At 45.3% G+C, this 19,210-nt stretch overlaps 1 protein-coding gene across 1 annotated transcript in view; it reads right to left on the minus strand.

Moving 5' to 3' along the window:
* Positions 1–1,698: 1,698 nt before the first annotated feature.
* Positions 1,699–19,210, minus strand: part of CMPK1 (cytidine/uridine monophosphate kinase 1) — a 33,837-nt gene continuing 16,325 nt past the window's right edge. Inside the window, exons 2-6 of the mRNA XM_043962665.1 lie at positions 12,414–12,560; positions 6,681–6,833; positions 5,257–5,333; positions 4,852–4,948; positions 1,699–2,751 (exon numbers count right to left, since the gene is read on the minus strand). Of these exons, the coding sequence (XP_043818600.1) occupies positions 2,710–2,751; positions 4,852–4,948; positions 5,257–5,333; positions 6,681–6,833; positions 12,414–12,560 (516 nt within the window). The 3' untranslated portion in view covers positions 1,699–2,709. The remainder of the gene's footprint in view (positions 2,752–4,851; positions 4,949–5,256; positions 5,334–6,680; positions 6,834–12,413; positions 12,561–19,210) is intronic.

The raw sequence follows: 19,210 nt of genomic DNA on the forward strand, positions 1-19,210 counted from the left end.
CTCCACATTCAGAAAAAGAACTATGGAGTCTGAATGCAGACTGAAACATACTATTTTCACTTTTGTTGTTGTTTTTTTGTTATTGTTCTTGTTTATTCTTTCTTGCGGTTTTTCCCCCTTTTGTTCTGATTAATGTGGAAATATGTTGAACATGATTGTAATGTATATATCAAATTGCTTGCTGGCCTCAAGAGGGGGAAGGGAGGGTGGGAGAAAAATTTGGAACTCAAAAAATATCTTTACGTGTAATTGAGAAAAATTAAAAATTTTTAAAAACCACACACAGGATGACAGAATATCAGAAGGGAAAGGCCCTTAGGAATCATCTGCTCTGCCTACGCTCCTCACTTTAAAGATGGAGAAACTGAGAAGCAGTAACTTGCCCAAGACCCCAGAACTACTAATTAGCAAAGGCCAGGATTAGAACCTTGGTCTATCATCTCCTCAGCCCCTTTATACCATCCTGCCTCCACAAGAACCCATGGCTTGACTTGGATCTTTGAGCTTCCATCTCAAATCAGAAATGAGCAAAGGCAGCAGCACACATTTATTGATAATTATTGTTTAAATAATTCACACTCTTCAACATCACCAGATAGAAATGACAGTCAGGGGGTGCAGCTAGGTGGCACAGTGGATAAAACATGGGCCTTGGATTCAGAAGGACCTGAGATCAAATCTGGCCTCAGACACTGACACTAGCTTTATGACCCTGGACAAGTCACTTAACCCTTATTGCCTGCCCCCCCCCCCAAAAAAAAAAAAGAAAAAAGAAATGACAGTCAATAAACATTTAATAAGTACCTCCTATAGGCCAGGCTTTCTTCGAAGAGCTGTTCAAATTAAAAATTTAAAAAAGACTCCAAATGAGAACATTTTCAAGCCCCCCATGAACTTTATGGCCACTGTATCTTTAACAAAAGGAATGATGGGACTAGCAAAGGCAGATGTGGCTCCATCGATGCCAACAAGTTTTTCTCCTCACAAACAGAAGAAGAACCACCCAACATAGCCACATCTGATGAAGAGAAATGAGGCGCCTCTTCTCAGAAGCCAGAGAACACTCAAGAACAGGAAAGTGGGTGGGTAGAAATCCCTACAGGTTCCCTGAACCAGGTGCTCAAACTCGGAAGCCATATTGGCTGGATTAGCCCTCTCCTAAGAAGCTGAGAGCCTCCCACACCCCTCCAGCTTGCCTGGAGCGAAATACTTCACAGCACTGGCAGGTGGGGACCAGGAGGAAAGAAAGGACTGGCCTTTCTATCAGCTGCAAAATTAATCTAAAAGAAGCAACCTCGCTACCAAGCCCATGAACATTTCATGACTGTTCCCAATCAAAACACCTCTTTCCACGGCAGCAGGGGCAGAGTGCTGGGCAGTGTCTAGAAATACTGGGGAACAAAAGAAACAGGGTTTTAAGAACTTATTGTAAGTTTTTTGAGTCAAGTCCACTGTGTACAAGCAGCAGCTGAAAGGGGAGGAGGGAAGAAGAAACTGGGAGGTTTGGGTAAGATTGCTTCAGCAGGGAGCTTCAAGAAGGTGTGGCTGCAAAAAAGCTGCCCATTCTGGGTGGGCTGGGGAGGGGCAGGAGGCATTGGGCACTTCCTGCTGATAGGAACGATCAAGTATGGCTCACTAATTCAAAACAATACCATCCATTGACAACTGACTGAATAAAAAAAAAATCAGAAGGCAGAATCAAACGCATAAGATGTACTCATTTATTGTTTTCCTGAACAAACCAAAGTGCAATTATTTTTGGAAAAATCCTTTTAAACAAATAACTATGAAAAAAAATGAATCCACCAAGAAAACATACAAATTTCAAAGTTAACTTTAAGAGAAGTCCGCCCCCTCTAGCCGGCCTTATTATTGTCCTGAAATCCCCAAATCTCTTTGAAGTGTTCCAAAATCAAACTGTTGAAAATCTCCTTTTCCCGTCCCCCTCAGCACGTGTGTTTTCAGGTCTGTCACTGACAAGGAATTTTGTTGAGGTTCCTTTGAACAAGGAGGAGGTAGGTCAAGTTAGTCCAAAGAGCCCTGTTCCCTCCCTGCCTCCACCTGCCGTGACCTGAGGTCATGACTGAATCAAGATGGCCTGAAGTCCAGGAACACCCACCGAGCATGCCCCTCTCTCCCACTATTCACTGCCAAGAGCCAAAGATGGCCAATGAGGTCCAGATTTCTTATGGTCAGTTAAATAACAAACATGAAAACAAATCCGGGTTCTTGTTTTCTCACTTCATTTACCAAAAAAAAAAAAAAAGCAAACAGTGACTTCAGGAAAAGATTCCTGACGTTTGGTCCGGGAATCTGCACAGCCGGTGGCAACCACTTTTTAACTTGCTACTTGGAGAAGCAATTAGGGACCGTCCTGTCGGTGCTGCTACTGCTGCTGCAGAGTGGGTCTGGACTCGCAGAGCAAGCTTTGGCTCCAAGGTACGAGCAGGAGAGGAGGGCAGGGATGGGCTGAGGCCTTCTCTGCTGGCTAAGTGCCTGGACTGGTACTAAGCAAGGCCCTGAAGTGACTGTCTACCAGAGTCATGTAAAATGACCACTGGAAAAAAAAACTTTTTGCACTTAATTCCTATCTATTTTCCAGTCATCCGTTGAGACATAATGACAAAAAGATTAAAACTTCTTTAAACAAAGGGTAGACGGTAGTAGCAGCTATCGAAGCAAGGGGCAAGCATAATTTGTGGAGTGAAATTAGCCTTCCTTGTCGAAAATCTTCAGAACATCTTCAAACACCTGAAAAGAGAAGGAGAAACAGCCCGTGTCACTGAAGGATTTGGGGCACGGCTCCTGGTTCCAGCGGGGCCTGTCATCTTTGGAGAGTAACAACAGGAGCAATGAGGCGCATCCTTCTTGGCCCTGGAGGAAGAGTGGGAGCAGCAGGGGAGGCCCCTTGTGGAGGACCTAGCAGAGGGGACTGCTGGGCTAGATGCTCTCTGGGGCCCAGCTCTCAGACTCCAGGGGTATAATCCTGCTTGGGCTTCTTCAAGGACCGTGTCAGCCCCTTCCACCAGTGTGATGTGATAAGCACTAAATGCACACCTAGGCAAACATTTCTATGTGTATCTTCAATATTTCTGTGTATTTGCAAGAGAGGAAAGTGCTGCCTGGCAGGCCACGCCAGCCACAGATGGTGAGCCTTGGGAGCCCTCCCCTCGGGCCTGTCCTCGATGTACAATAAGGGCAGTAAAGACCCGAGTATTACAGGGGAATGGGTACAGTACTGTGAGATGGTCTGCTGAGGAAGCACACGGGGTCTGCAGTATCATGCGGGTGCCCAGGTCGGCTCCAAACTGGAGGGACAATGACCCGGACACCAGGGCACTGTGCAGCAGACACAAATGCACCCTCAGATTTAGAAAGAGTCGATTCTACAGATAAGGAGCCAAAGACAGGAAGCTAAGTCAGAGGCTGAGCTGAGACATATCCCACCCTCCCCCCAAATGCAGACACATCTCCAAAGAACTGAAAAGCATGATGCAAACACTGTGCAGAAAGACACGTGTGCACCCACTGATAAAGACTCTCCTCCTGGCTTCGTGGTGCAGGTAACTTCGGTGCCCTGGTGTCAGAGTTCTTTTTTTTTTTTTTTTAGTGAGGCAATTGGGGTTAAGTGACTTGCCCAGGGTCACACAGCTAGTAAGTGTTAAGTGTCTGAGGCCGGATTTGAACTCAGGTCCTCCTGACTCCAGGGCCGGTGCTCTATCCACTGCGCCACCTAGCTGCCCCCTGGTGTCAGAGTTCTAACTGTGAGTCTGTTATGTATTAGCTGTGTAGCCTTGGACTAGTCACTTCACTTCTCTCTGTGCCTCACTTTCCTCTTCTGTGGGATGACAATGCATACATTAGCTGCCTTACAGGGTTGCTGTGTGGATCAAATGAGATGGTGTAAACAAAGCACTTTATAAACCCCTGAATGTCCCCCAAAATCATCAGTCCTATTTAAAGGTTCATTGGGAGCCGCTCAGTTGCATAGATGGATTGTTTTCTTGTCTATTCTTTGTGCAGGTATAAAGTGAACCATCCCAATGTTCCCTAAGAATTCCATGGCCAGAGCCAGCAGGAACATGGCAGTCTGTGGTCCTGCGCCCATTGACTGGAGGTTTACACTGAAGGTTGCTGTTAATTAAGGGAGCTACAAACACATCAGCCTGTGATTGACATACAACTACTGGATACAGGATGAGAGAACAGAATCCCTGGCAGCTTCCCAGTCAGGTTACTGGCTTTTCTTGATTCTTATCTTCTCTGCTCCCTCCCACAGGCCTAGTCTCACTGACCTGGCCTCACTCCAGGACAAGCGGGCAACTCTGAGGAAGACGACTTGCAGACCCAGAAGAGAGTCTAAGGAAGAGGGAAGGGGGTACTGTGATCGAGGCCAGAAGCCTCTTGGGGGGGGGGGGGTTCTGATGGCCTCCAGACCACAGGCTGGAGATCACTGATTTTAGAATGAAGAACAAGAGGAAGAGGGCAGTGGTGAATCATGAAAACACAGCACCTCTGGGGCTGTGTCCCCTCCACCAAGTGGGGCCAGGGAAGAAAGAGAGGAGCGGCCGATCCACCCAAGCTCCAAGTCTTTTCATGAGCTCATGCAGACTCATGGTTTCCAAATACCCATCTTCCTAAGCTTAGAAAGAAAGGGTTAAAGTTAATAATAAACCACATACTTGTCATAAAGAGCATTCTCAACAGAGAGAAGCTCAATTTTTACCCAGTTGCCAATGATTTGAAACACACTCATCCTTCAGACACTCCTTCCTCTCCTGCCCAGCCCAGGAGGCAAGACCACGCTGCGGCTGAAGTCATTTCCCCTTTCCAAAGAATCTGGATACTGACCTCATCAACAGATTTAGAGGCATCCACCTTCCTGACCTTCCCCATCTCCTCGTAGAGGTCAATAATAGGCTTTGTGCACTGCAGATATGTCTGAATTCTGTAAGAGACGAAAAAGGAGTGGATTTTATGCTGAGAAGCTATCTCCCCTTTCACTGGCATGTTTAAGTGAGGCTCAGTGGGCTAATCCACGTGGCCACCACTGCATCCTCATCGGGCCCCTGCCACTGGACTCGGGGATTCTCAGGCAAGGCCTCCAACCTTTCTAGGCCGGGCTCTTCCTCTCCCCAGGCCTCTGAACAAAACAAGCACGACATCTGGCAGCCCCGTCTGTCCCAGCCCAACGGAGAGCCAGGACGAGTGCCGAGAAGCCCAATCGGGCCGACGGGGTTAGACAAACAACAGTACCTCTTTCCTAGGCTTTCTCGGTTGTCATCACTTCTCCCACTGCTCTTGCCCCTCTCGAGACAGCGCTCAATGCAGATCTGGTCAAAAGGAATGTGGGAACAATTACTAGACAGAGATGCCAAGTCCAAACCTGCCATTCTCTTAACCTGCACAGCTCTAAAGGAAGAAGAGGGAAAAAAAAGAAAAAAACAAAAACAAAAACCGAGGTTCCCTGCACAGAGCTCCAAGTGTCTGATTCATTAATCAACAAGCAAAGCCTTTGACGTTGAAGCATGTGGTTCAATTTATATAAACGAGGTTAAACAAGTCCAGAGCACCCTAAGAATCCATTCATGACTCAGTTTTTCCTGGGTATTCTTTTACAAACCGCAATAAAAAGATCTATATGAATGTGGCTCCTCCAGGACCTGTTATTAACTTATTAGGTATAAATTACATGCCTCCGTTTGGGTTCCCTTTTTGCTTATTTGTCAATAACACCATAAATATCCCAATATTTAATCACCAACATATCTGCACTTAAAGAAAGCATCTCTCGTTAATAACAAATAAGCATTCCTTCATTATGAAGCTGTGGTAACATTCTAGTGTTGACTTTGAAGAATAAGTGAAAACAGATTAGTCTGGGGTTAGAAGAAGGGGGTGTATTTTCAAATAATGCAAAGTCTCCCGTGATTCTCTGTTACCACAAACAAGGGCACACTTGTCCTTGTATCCAAGTACACACCCCACGAGTCTTCAAGGGACCATTTCCAATCCTCAGCTTGTCCAGCTATTGACATGAGCTTAACAAACTTCATATTGGAGCAACTATCAAATGGAACTAAGGACCTTAGTTAAATAATTACTGGAAATCCAGGTATTTAAGTTCCAAATTAAAAATACACACACACACACACACACACTTCTGAAATATATTTCCAAAGGCATTCTAAGTCGCCTTGGGAAGGAAAAAAAAAACCCCACCCCACCTGTCTCCCATATCTCTAGATGGTGTCACCTCTGGAGAAGAGCATCAGAACATTCCGAATGCTCTAGCTAGCCAGGTAAGTCCCTTTTGTGTCTCAGGAATGTCCATTTCTTCCCCTCTCCCACATAAAGTGAAACTGTGGCTCTGATCCCAGTGCTTGCTAAGACAAGGGTGGTCCAGCTTGACGTCTAGACTGAGTCATTTGTGTCAATTCCCATAAAAAAATAACTAGGCCCTGATTACTATGAAAAGAAAGGTAGTTCTCATTCTGCAAGGCCAACAGCCCCACTGCCAATGCTGAAGTGTGTTCACATTCATACAGAGAGATATAGGGCTCCTGTCCTTACAGGCTGAAGGCACAGGTGAAAGCCCTTCTGTGGGCTTCTGATGTTGATGTCCAATGACTTACAGACCCTGTACAAATTAAGCATGAGAGGGCTAGGATGCTCATTACCTCATTATCACAGTCAAAAAACAGAATGAAAGCTACATCTGCTTTCCCATCCATGGTCTTGTTCCAGCCCTGAAGGTTGTCCTGATTGCGTGGAAACCCATCAATCAAGAATTTATTCTTCTGAGCATTGGATTCCATTGTCTGATCCATTTCCTAGGGGACAAAGAGAAATTCGTGTGTTCCAAGGCTCGGCAAAGGAAAGTTACGACAAGGAGGAAGGCAAAAGAAGGTTCTGTGTAGGAAAAGGAGTACCCACCAACATCTTTCATGGAGCCACTGGGACGCCCTCCTCTTCCTCTCCACTAACTGAGACACATGCAGAGGCCATCATCAGGTCTGTCTCTCATCTTCGCTAAATTAAAACCCACACTTTATTCTCCTCCCACCTTGATATAAATCCCTACTAAGGAGATCAGACAACATTGCTATCTCTAACGTAGGCAAAAGCCCTCAGAAGGGAGGGAGCAGTGTGACAGAGTGGGCCATAACTCTGCCACTCAGAACAAGTGTGCTCATGGCTCCATCATTTCCCCTCTGGGCTCCTTCAGTTATAAAAGCAAAAGAACAGGACAAGGGGACAGCTTGGTGGAGCAGTGGATAAAGCACCAGCCCTGGATTCAGAAGGACCTGAGCTCAAATCCAGCCTCAGACACTTGACACTTATTAGCTGTGTGACCTTGGGCAAGTCACGTAACCCTCATTGCCCTGCCAAAAAAAAAAAAAAAAAAAGGACAAAGCAGTTCTGTTAGGTCCCCTGGAGCTTTCCTAAAAAGCAGAGTGCATGTAAAGGGTTACAACTGCTTACCACATCAGTAATTCCTTGGCCTTCCATTAAAGCTCTGCTCTGGTACTTCACTTGGGAGTTTCCCCACACTGCAGGGGCTGGCCACTTCTTAGGCAGTGCCCCAGCTCTGGTAGGTCCCAACAGGCCACCTTTCTGCTGCCCAACAATCATACTCGTTAAGCTCACAGAAGCCCGTGGCCCAATTGCCACAGGACTTCACTGGCAGAGGGGGCTAATTCCAAGGAGAGGGGACTGACTCTCTTCCCTGGTCCCAAGCCCGCTTCCCTTGCAGGGGAGTCTCAACCACAAGGTGGCACTATTAGTCTGGACAACCACATAGATCCAGAAGAGGGCAAAGATGGGTAGATGGAAGGCTCATGGGAGAGGAAGGATTGTGGTTTTGAATGGTCATGTTGAGTCCTTTTGGGGTGTGCTTTTCTTTTCTTTTTTAGACTTTCTGAAGAGAGAACTAAAGACTGTCCTGTATCTGACAGATATGGTTACCTCGAGTGCTTGTAAGGGAGCCGAGGGCTCACAGGAGCACGGGATGAAAACAGTCTAGGCTGCCCCTCAACCTTGTGACTGTCCCTTGCTGCCCTTCCAGCTACTGGAGCCATGTGAGTTTTCTCCTCTTCTCTCCAAGAGGTCCGATTCAGAAATTCAAGTTAATTCCCTCTTTTCAACAGAAGTCTGGGTTTAAGAACCTGAAATAGTCCAGGAAAGTCTTGTCTCTGTCTATCTTGCTGTCTTTTGTTGGGCCAGACCTAGAACTTCACTGGTAGGGGGGACTCCTGAGGAGGAAAATTCCCTTCAGTGATGTCAACTGGCATTTGCTCTGCAATTTACAGTTTTAAGAGAATTACCTGGAGCCCAGAGAGCTTACAGGGAGGTCACCTAAGGATCGGAGACTTTCCTCTCTCTAAGAGGCTGAATCTGGGAACTCCTGGGGATGAGGAGGCTCCAGGAGGATCATTCTCATAGCCACAGCCTCCAGCTCAGCTCTGGTTCTCTCTTCTCTGGCCAATCCACCTGTTCCCTTTATCGGTTCCCAAGGTACAACTCAGGTCTATTAGGACATTAATCCAGAATCACAGGATTTGAGAGTTGGGAGAGACCTTAAAGACCTCCCAGTCCATAATGCACTGTTGGTGGAGTTGTGAACTGATCCAACCATTCTGGAAGGGTAATTTGGAACTATGCCCAAAGAGCTATAGAACTGTGCATACCCTTTGATCCAGCAATACCATTGCAAGGTTTATATCCCAGGAACATCCCCCAAAAGAGAAAAAGACCTGCTTGTACAAAAGTATTTATAGCAGCTTTTTTTGTGATGGCTAAGAATTGGAAATCTAGGGGATGCCCATCAGTTGAGGAATGGCTGAACAAGTTGTGGTATATGATTATAGCGGAATACTATTATGCTGTAAGAAATGACAAACAGGATGATTTCAGAAAGGCCTGGAAAGACTTACATGAACTGATGCAAAGTGAAGTGAGCGGGACCAAGAGAACATTGTACACAACAACAGCAACACTGTATGATGAACTGTGAATGACTTGGCCATTCTCAGCCATACAATGACTCAAGACAATCCCAAAGGACTCATGAGGAAAATGCTCTTTGCATGCAGATAAGAACTCTGAATACTGATTGAGGCACATTACTTTTCACCTTCCTTTTTACTTTCTTTCATTCTATTTTTTGATTTGTTCAAGTCTTCTTCTACCGAATGACTAATATGGAAATCTTTTACATGATTGCACATGTATGGCTTACTGTCTCAGGGAGAGGTGAAAGGAGGGACAGAATTTGGAACTCAACTTAAAAACCATGTTAAGAATTGTTTGAACATGTAATGGGGGCAGGGGTGGGAAAATAAAATATTATTTTTAACAAAGAGCTCTAGCTGATGATGAGTGAGATGAGCAAAACCAGAAGAACATTGTACACAGTATCATCAACATTGTGTGTTGGGGGCAGCTAGGTGGCGCAGTGGATAAAGCACTGGCCCTGGATTCAGGAGGACCTGAGTTCAAATCCGGCCTCAGGCACTTGACACTAGCTGTGTGACCCTGGGCAAGTCGCTTAACCCCCATTGCCCCACCAAAAACAAAAACAAAAACAAAAACAAAAATTGTGTGTTGATCTACTGTGATGGACTATATTCTTCTCGCCAATGCAATGGTACAGAAGAGTTCCAGGGAACTCGTGATGGAAGAGGATCTCCAAATCCAGGGGGAAAAAAAAAGAACTGTGGAGTATAGATGCTGAATGAACCATACTCTTTCTTTTGTTTTTGGTGCTGTTGTTGTTGTTTTTCTATTTTGAGGTTTTTCCTCATTGCTCTGATTTTTCTCTTATAACATGACTAATGCAGAAATATGTTTAATGTTATTATTTATATACATAACCTATTTATATTATATAATGTTATTATTTTTATATATAACCTATTTATATTATATTAATGTAACCTATATATTATATTATTTATTATTATTATTATTATTATATAACATATACATATATATATATATAAAACCTATATCAGATTACCTGCTGTCTAGGGGAGGGGGGAGGGAGAAAAATCTGAAATTGGAAAGCTTGTATGAACAAAAGTTGAGAACTATCTTTACATGTTAACGGGAAAAAAATTAATTTAAAAAAATATACTTTATTAAAAAAAAACAAAAAAACAAAGAGCTCTAGTCCAGGACATGGCTCAAAGGATCGCCCACTAGAACACCTATGACAATGGTCCCCCAGCCTCTGCTTGGACATGTCAGAGGAGGAACCAACAAGCCCTTGAAGCGGCCCCTTCCCACTGTAGGCCAGCTCTCACACTTGGCCAGCGCTTCGGCCATCCAGCCTCCTCTGGCCTCCAGATTTCTTCCCCCAGCTGGGGCTCCTGGTTCTGCCATCCGGAGCAAACAAGATGAGCTTAACCCCTCCTACCCATGACCACTCTGCAAGTCTTCCGGAAGGCTGTTCTCGGCTCCTCTTTGCCCCACTCCCAAAGTCTTTCCTTGTCTTCTTCCGGCCTTCCTAACTGACCGACGTATGTGTGGAGCTCAAGGTCTGGCTGTGCTCCTCCAAGTGCTCTCTGGTTTGGCAAGCTTCTTCTTCTTTTCTGATGTGTAAGTTTCTTTTCTTTTTCTTTTTTTTTTTTGCAGGACAATTAGGGTTATGTGACTTGCCTAGGGTCACACAGCTAGTAAGTGTCAAGTGTCTGAGCCTGGATTTGAACTCAGGTGCTCCTGAATCCAGGACAAGTGCTTTATCCACTGCACCACCTAGCTGCCCCCTCTTCTTTTCTAAATATATATTTTTTATTTCATTCAATATTCCCCAATAACATGGAAAAATCTTAATTTTTAAAAATTTTGAGTTCCAAATTCTCCCCTCCCTCCCAGCCTTCCCCCCTCGTTGAGAAGGCAAGCATCCTAATATAGATTATAGATGTGAAGTCATGCAAAACATATTTCCATATTAGCCATGTTACAAAAGGAAGCACACACAAAAACCAAAGGAAAAGGTTTAAAAAGGCTGCTTCAACCTATTGCTTATCTCCTCAGGGAGGGAAGGAGGCTAAAAAAAAAATTAAAAAGGAAAAATAAAAAGAAATATATATTTAGTGAGGCAATTGGGGTTAAGTGACTTGCCCAGGGTCACACAGCTAGTGTCAAGTGTCTGAGGCCAGATTTGAACTCAGGTCCTCCTGACTCCAGGGCCAATGCTCTATCTACTGCACCACCTAGGTGCCCCCCACCTCCTTATTTCTGGCAGCTCTGCCTCTCATAACGTAGCCTGAGAGCCATCAGTTTTTCTGAGTGCCACAGCACACTGCCTATTGCAGGCCCCCTCCTTGGGCATGATGCTACCTAACCATGTCCTCCCCGTCCTGGATTTGTGAAGTTACACTTCTGAACCCAAAGACAAGACTTTCTTTACATTTATTATGACTGAATTTCATGTTATACCAGATTTTGCCCCAAGCTTCAGCTGAGAGATGTCAAACACTTGGCCCCAACACTCCCAAGTGCAGCCAAAACCCAAACTGGCTTAAAATGACTGGGAAATATTTAACAAAATAAATGAAAGTACAATAACACATAGGTAATCTTATATTTTAAAACTAAATCAAAATATATCCTGCAGGGATTCTTATGTACAGATTAGTGGTTACACGTGATACACATATACATGATTGTGATATATCTGACATATGGAATAAGTTATATATGTCTGTGTCTGTGTCTGTGTGTATGTCAGTTTCTGAATAGTGGCCATCCAAGACCTATGAGGGATAGTTGTCGGGTTTCTAACTTTTTTCTACAAATAACTGGCCTGTCCCTGAGGGGCAGTTAGGACAGCTATGAATAGCTTACTATTCTCTATCATATCTTCTGCTTTTCTCTCCTCCTCCTAGCATTCTTTCCTTCTTTCCTGTTTCTTTTATTCCTCTTAATTTTTCCCAATTTACCCATATATGTGCACATACACACACATATCACATCATGAAGGAGTTTCAATATTTAATGACTCCTTTATTTTTTGTTTTTAATTTGCAATACCATAGCATCATATATAGTATATAAAGGAAATAAGTGTGTGTGTATTGTGTGTGTGTGTAAAGAGAGGAGGGGGCATAAATAAAACAATTTTCAAAGAGTTATTCAAACATCAGACCTCTTCATGACTTTTGGCCCACCCTATACCTAGAGGAAGCTAGTCACATGTAAGGACCTAATGTAGCCAATCCCCAAGTTAATAGAATATTCCTTCCCCTCTCATTGTCTAATGCCACAAGCTCTCCATAACGTGGTCCCTGCCCATAAGACAGAAACACCACACGCTGATGTTTTCTTTTAGTTGGTCCAAGTTAAAAGATGGATTTCATTTCTGGGTTGTTGGCTGGAAAGCATCAGACATCATCTACACTCCTTACCCTCTTTAGCAAGCTGATGGTTATCTCCACTGGCACAATCTCCCCTTCTCGAATGTACTTTTCGATGAGCTCACCATACTGAGAGCCTGGCTTATTCCTCTCAGCACGAAGTAGATCTCCCGCAGAAAGGTGTGTGTAGCCGTATTTCTGAAAGCCATGACACCAAAACAACAAAAAACAAAAAACACAGAAACAAACAGGTTACCACATAAAATCCAGTCTTAACCAGGATCCTGAATTTATAAGGAGCTGTTACATTCACATACCAAAGAATCATGGACTCTCAAGGGTAAAAATATGAAGATTATTAATTCACACTCATACTAAATTTGATTATATATATATATATATATATATATATATATATGGGGAGAGGGAGAAAAGGAAGAGGAAAGAGAAAGGGGGAGGGCAGGAAAGGAGGGGAGAGGAAGAGGGAAGGACAGAGGGAGGGAGGAAGGGGGAGAGAGGGAAAAAGGGAGAGAAATAAAGAGAAAGAGTTCTTGAGGAAGGCAATGTAGCACAGTGGAAAGAACACTGGCTTTGGAACTCCAGGCCTGGTGTTTGGATCTCAAGTATCTCTGCCCCTACTGCTGCTCCAACATCTTTGGGGCTACTTTCCCAGCCATACAATGAGGAGGCTGCCCTAGAGCGTTAGTTTGACTCTAAGCACTCACAGTAACACATTCTTCCTGGAATCTGGAGTCTCTATTAGGGGTTGAGGCGCTGCTTCCATCGGCCCAGAGGGATTCTTTCCTTCTTGGTACCAACTCCTAACTTCCATTTTCTAACCTTAACGTGCCCCTGCTGGGCTCTCATTTCATGCACTACCTTGTGCAAAGGGGTTCACGTGGGGGAGTCTGTCTTCCTAATTCAATAGTGAGCTCCCAAGGGCCTGGCCCTGTACTCTGTGTCACCAGCACACTCAGCAGAGCTTTCCAACAAGGCCTTAGTGCCTATTAAAAACAAAGAACTCTGGACTAGAAGGAAAGAGAACAACCTAATTCAGTAGGCTCACCAATGTTTTCTTCCTCCAACCTCTACTGAAGATTCCCATGACAGCCCCCACCACCACCCCCCACCCCTACTGAGCAGAACAAGGAAACAGCCTTTGTAAACAGAAATCAGTCCGGTTCTAACACAACAAGGGCCCCTCTGCCACCTGGCATCTTTCACTACTTCAATTCAGTGAGTATTTTTTTTCTGTTTTTTTTTAAATAGAATTTTATTTTCCAAAATATATGTAAAAACAAATTTTAACATCAATTTTTTAAAACTTAGTGTTCCAACTTCTCTTCCTCCATCCATTCCCACCCCCCACCCACAAGAACTCAAGCAATTCAAAGTAAGTGATACATGAGCAATCATGGAAAAATTCCCATATTAGCTAGTTGTGAGAGAAAACAGTCAAAAAACCCCAAAACTTCCGATTAAGGCATTGTCAAAGAGGAAAAGAAAAAAAAAAAGAAAAAAAATTTAAATGTGTTTCCATCTGTTTTCAGATACTATCAGTTCTTTCTCTGCAATCTTCCTAAGTCCTTCAGGGTTACATTGGATCATTGCCTTGCTGAAAATAACCACATGCTTCCCAGCAGATCATCCCCCACTATTGCTGTTATTTTGTATACAGTACATTTCACTCTGCTTCAGTTCACATAGGTCTTTACAGGTTTTTCTGATAGTATCCTGTTCATCATAACCTTTATATAGAAGATAGAGTAAATGTCATGGGAAGGGAGTGAGATGGAGGGAAATCGTTATGATGATTGATTATAATGGCAAAACATATGGCACCTACTTTGCTGGGCTTTTATGAAGAAAATTCTCCATCAAGCTTAAGGTACTATATAATGAGTATTTATTTAATGAGTAACTGCTGCTGAAGACTGGGACAGGGCTGGACGCAGAGGTTCCTTTTCTCCAACCTCTTTCTCCTTGACTTCTGAGGCCTTTGCCGGTGTTGACCACTCTCTTCCACTCTCTCTCCTGGTTCTCTTCCTACCTCTCTGACAGCGCCTCCTCAGGCTTCTTGGCTGGATCTTGCCCTCTAGCTGCAGCTGTCTCTGGGGGCTCTGTCCTGGGCCCTCTTCCCTTCTCCCTCTCTATTACTTAGTGACGTTATCAGCTCCCAAGGATTCAGTGACCATCCCTATGCTGGTCCTTCAGATCAAACCTCCCTGAATTTCTCTGGGACCTTCAGTATTACTGTAGAGGGTAACACCCTCATGTTCAGGTTCACAAGCTAGGAGTCACCCCCACTCCACATCCAAGCTGTTTCCAGGCCTGATGACTTCACCTTTGTGGCCTCTCTCCAAACACCCCCTTCTCTCCTCTGACGCCCCCCAGTACAGGCTCTCATCACCTCACACCCGGATTATTGATGTCTCTCCCCACACCAGCCATCCAAGTGATTTTTCTAAAGTTCAGGTCAATCCTATCACATCCTGACTCCACAACCTAACGGTGGCTTCCTATCTCCTCCAGGATCAGATACACAAGGCCCTTTATAACCTGGCCCCTTCTACCCACCCCAATACATTCTTCTCCCACTGACGCAGCGTCCCCGCCTCTCAGCTCCCAGTATTCCCTCTGCCTGTCCCCCATGCCTGATGGGTTCTTCCCTCCTTCGCTAACCACAGACTTTCCTAGCTTCCTTCGAGTTCCAACTAAAGTCCCACCTTCTACAGGAAGTTTTCCCAACAGCCCTTAATTCTAGTGCCTTCTCTCTGTTAATGATTTCTATTTATCCTGTATACCACTTGCTTTGTATATATGTGTTTGCCTGTCTCCCCCAACTATAAGTTCCGTAAGGACAGGGACTGGCTTTTGTCCCTTTTTGTATTCCTAGCACTCAGCACAGGGACATAGTAGGTGCTTAATAAATGTTCATTGATTAACTGATTACTCTGGGCCAAGCACTGGGAATACAGAGACAAATATGAAACAATCTCAAGGAACAAAAAAATCCAAATAAGGAAAGACAACATGTAGTTTTTCATTTGTTGTTGTTTTTTTTAATTTGGAATTTTCATTATGGATTTTCCTGTTTTCCCAGATTTTAATCATAAAGTACAATTTATTTTTTATAAGATAACTTGAATCTGGATACAACTTACAAAAGTAAAACAGAGACGAGGGAAATACTAGATTGAATACTCAATAAGATGAAAGAAGGCAGCTCACAGATGCCTCTAATAATTGGGAATTCTAGCTAGCTATGTGACCCTGGGCAAGTCACTTAACCCTGATTGTCCTGCAAGAAAATTTTTAAAAATGAAATAAAATAAAATATCATACTATGTGATCTACATATCCTTAAAAAAATAATGTGGGAATTGACTGAACCACACTGACTCCATCTTGTGACTCAATCATGGATCTGTTATTCAGTTCCTCTTCTATCCAATTAGGGGGTCTAGCCAAGTTTCTGTCCTGCAAGAAAACTTTTGTAATGATTGGAATGATACCACCTACTGGAGACTTGCTGTGGGAAAGCTCCGCCATGAGGAAAATGCCTCAGAGGGCAAGGCCATGTGGCTTTTCCTTGGTGTCAGGAAGTGACGTTTTGCTCATGGGTGCTGTCTATCAAGGCTACCAGCCAATCAACTTGAGGAGCCTCCTATTTTTCTGGGAGGAAACAGGAAAGAAGAAAGAGAGCCTGCGTGGAGAGCTCGCTCTCTTTTGGGTTCCTGACTTGATGGTGGTGGTGGCAGCAGAGGACTTCACAGGAAATTTGAGGAAAGATAGGAATGCCAGGCTGTTGGAATTCTGTTCTCAATCTTTTTCTTTCTATTTTCCAATAAACCCTTAAAAACCTAAACTGGTTTTATCAGTGATTTTAGTCAGTTTCCCCAAAAACTGGGGGAACAGATTAGAATCCACATTTAGAATCTTAAATTACACACTTTATCCAATGATGGGAATTGCTAGAAAACTTTTTTGCATTGTTTGAGCCTAGCCCTGAGTGTCTGGGAACCTGACCCATTTCTACCTGTTGCTTAGAGAATAACCACATGTAGTTTTAAAAGCTGCTTACAGAAAAGCAGGGCACTAGCAGCTGGAGGGGGCCCAAATGAGCTTCTTGTAAGAAGAGGCACATGAGCCAAACTCTGGAGGAAGCTGGGGGTCTCAGAGGCAGGGAAGAGGGCGGACAGCATTCCAGATGGGAGGAGCCTGTGGAAAGGCTGGATGACTGTGGACAGGTCACCAGCCAACCTGAAGCCTCGGTTATATCAGTAAAATGAGAAGGATCATAGAATATCGGTAGGAGGCATCAGGATGGAGAGGAGGAAATGATGAGTCTGGGGTCAGGAACACCTGGGGGACCTCCTTTCCCTGCCCACGGCGACATCCCTCACAGCCTGGGGACATGCCACATCTGGCCCCACACACTGATGCTCATCTCTGTGGTGGCTAGCTCCCAGAGCAGGGCCAGAGCCTCAGGATGACTACAATCAATTCATACTCTTCTGACTCCTGGAAATGTCCTGGCAAGGCAGGAGATGCGGTTCATCTCAGTTCAATGAGAATCTATTAAGCACTGGCTGTGTACAGTACTGCGTGTCAGCTGCCAGGGGCACAGAGAGAAACAGGAAGCAACCCTTGCCTTCAAAGGCAGCAGGAGCAGGAGCAAGGGCAGCTACAATACTGTAACGAGACATCATTTTCAAAGACTTCCCAGTTCAGATTAGCACATTGACCCTGCTCCAGACACCGAGCTGATACGTGTGCAAGTCCATTTTCTTTTGGGGATCGGCCTAATCCGGGAATCTGTTTTGCTGGACTGCGCATAACTAAAAGGTTTTGGTTTTCTTGCTTTCTCGATGTGCAGGCAGGTGGAGAATCGGGAATTGAAAATAGAAGATTGGATTTTTCAAAGAAGGCACAGCTTTGACAGAGTGTCGTGTGCAAGGAAGAACAAGGAAGCCAGTGCCACTGGCTCAGAAAGTGAGTGCATGGCGGGGAGTCAAGTGTAAGAAGACTGGAAAGGTGGGAAGAGGCCCAGCTGGGAAGGACTTTAAATGGCAAACAAAGGAGTTTAGATTTCATCCAGGAAACAGTAAGTGGGCCAGCGGGGCCGGAATGTAGTGTGGAGGCTGGGAATGTGAAATGGTCACAGAGAGACCGGCATCAGCTGGTTATGGCACTTTGTCCTAGAGGCAACAGTGAGCCACCGATGTTTCTTGACCCAGAGACTGCCCCGGTGAGATGCGTGCTTTGGGCACTTCCACCTGGCAGGTATGTGGCCCACGGGGTGGAGAAGAGAGGGATGGACTCAGGGAGGCCCTGGTAACAGTCCTCTAGTACGCTAGTTTTCCTCAGAGGCTACACTGACCAACAACCAGGCATCTCTACAGAGAGCCAACACCCACAGAAGCATCCCAAAGTGGGGGCTGTTAAATGCTTAGGGCCTGTTGGCATCCTGCTGCCACTTCTCCAGGAGGCAGAATATATGGGTATGGAGGAAAGACAAGGGCCAGGGAGGCCTAGCTCTTTCTTTACGCTCTCTGGGCCTCAGTTTCCTCAAAACAAATCATTTAGATTTATATCACTTAGAAATGATGTGCCCCCCCCCAACACCTGCTCCTCCCCTACACCCCTTCTAGGGAGATGGCCAAGTAATTATGATAGCTGCTAATGAAGCAAATACTCCAGCTATGGGGGAGGCTGCTCTGCCCGTCTGATAGAGGAGCAAGCTAGAGCCCTGGCGGATGAAGCGACTCTCTCCGGGTCACACACCTATCAGCTCCGGACACCTCCACGGCCACCCCCAGGGCCGGCCCATCACACCCCAAGGCCTCCGAACTATGGGAATCCTACAGATGAGGAGCCAGGCTCAACAGGAATAAACAATTTCCTGCGGGGTGTGCGGCCAGAGCGTCCCCGCGGCAACACTCGGGTCTGTAAAGGTGGAGGGAGGCCCACTTGGATAGACTCTAGAGGCCATCAATGACTGACTTCAGCACCTACTGGCTTCTACAAATGCTCGAGAGGTGGCATAGGCCTAAACGTTAGGCTGGAATCCAGTAACAGCTTCGATGCACTAGAAGTCGTGGCACCTTGGGCAAGCGACGCCGCTCCCTTCCATAGAAGGAAGGGGTTGGACTAGGCCTGGCATTCGAAGGCCCTTTCAAGCTCTGACACGCCATGTTTTGTGACCTTTGCACTCTGGCATTCTATGCTCTATTCCAACCTGCCTCAGCCTCAGTTTCCTCATTTGTAAAATGATGATAGCAATACCCATACTATTTACCTAATGGGGTTGATATGAGGATGGAAAGCAGTAAGCTCTATAAAGTGTTTTGCAAACCTTAACAGTCAGTCAGTGAGCATTGATTAGGCGCCTCCCTCATACCTGCTCGTGGGGACACAAACCCTGGGGGAGACGACGGATCGCCGGGCCGGTCTCTTCCTTTTCTGTCCGTCTGCATGCTGCCCAGCCTTTCTGCTTTCAGTCCAGGAGGCCCCGAGGAGCACCGGCAGCATCCGTACAACACCCCCCACTCTCTGCCTCGGCACAAGGGGCTTCCTGGCCTCTTCCAAAATGCCCACTTGGGTCCCAGATCCCCTGGAAGCTTCTCCAAGCCAGCCATTGCCTACACGATGTTTGGGACTCTCAGGCTACACAATTTCTTTGCTTTTGAAAGCATTTTACAACCATGAGCAACTACGGTCCACACGATTTTCCAGCAGCTCCATTGTTTTCCATGTTTGTTTTGGCGCTGTCTTGGCCAGTCTGTTGGCCGCTGCTGGGGCCTAAGATAAATAAGCCCAAATGAAGGCACGAACATCACCCCGCC

The sequence above is a fragment of the Dromiciops gliroides genome, chromosome 4 (genome assembly GCF_019393635.1).
Source record: "Dromiciops gliroides isolate mDroGli1 chromosome 4, mDroGli1.pri, whole genome shotgun sequence".
In the NCBI taxonomy this organism is placed as follows: Eukaryota; Metazoa; Chordata; class Mammalia; order Microbiotheria; family Microbiotheriidae; genus Dromiciops; species Dromiciops gliroides.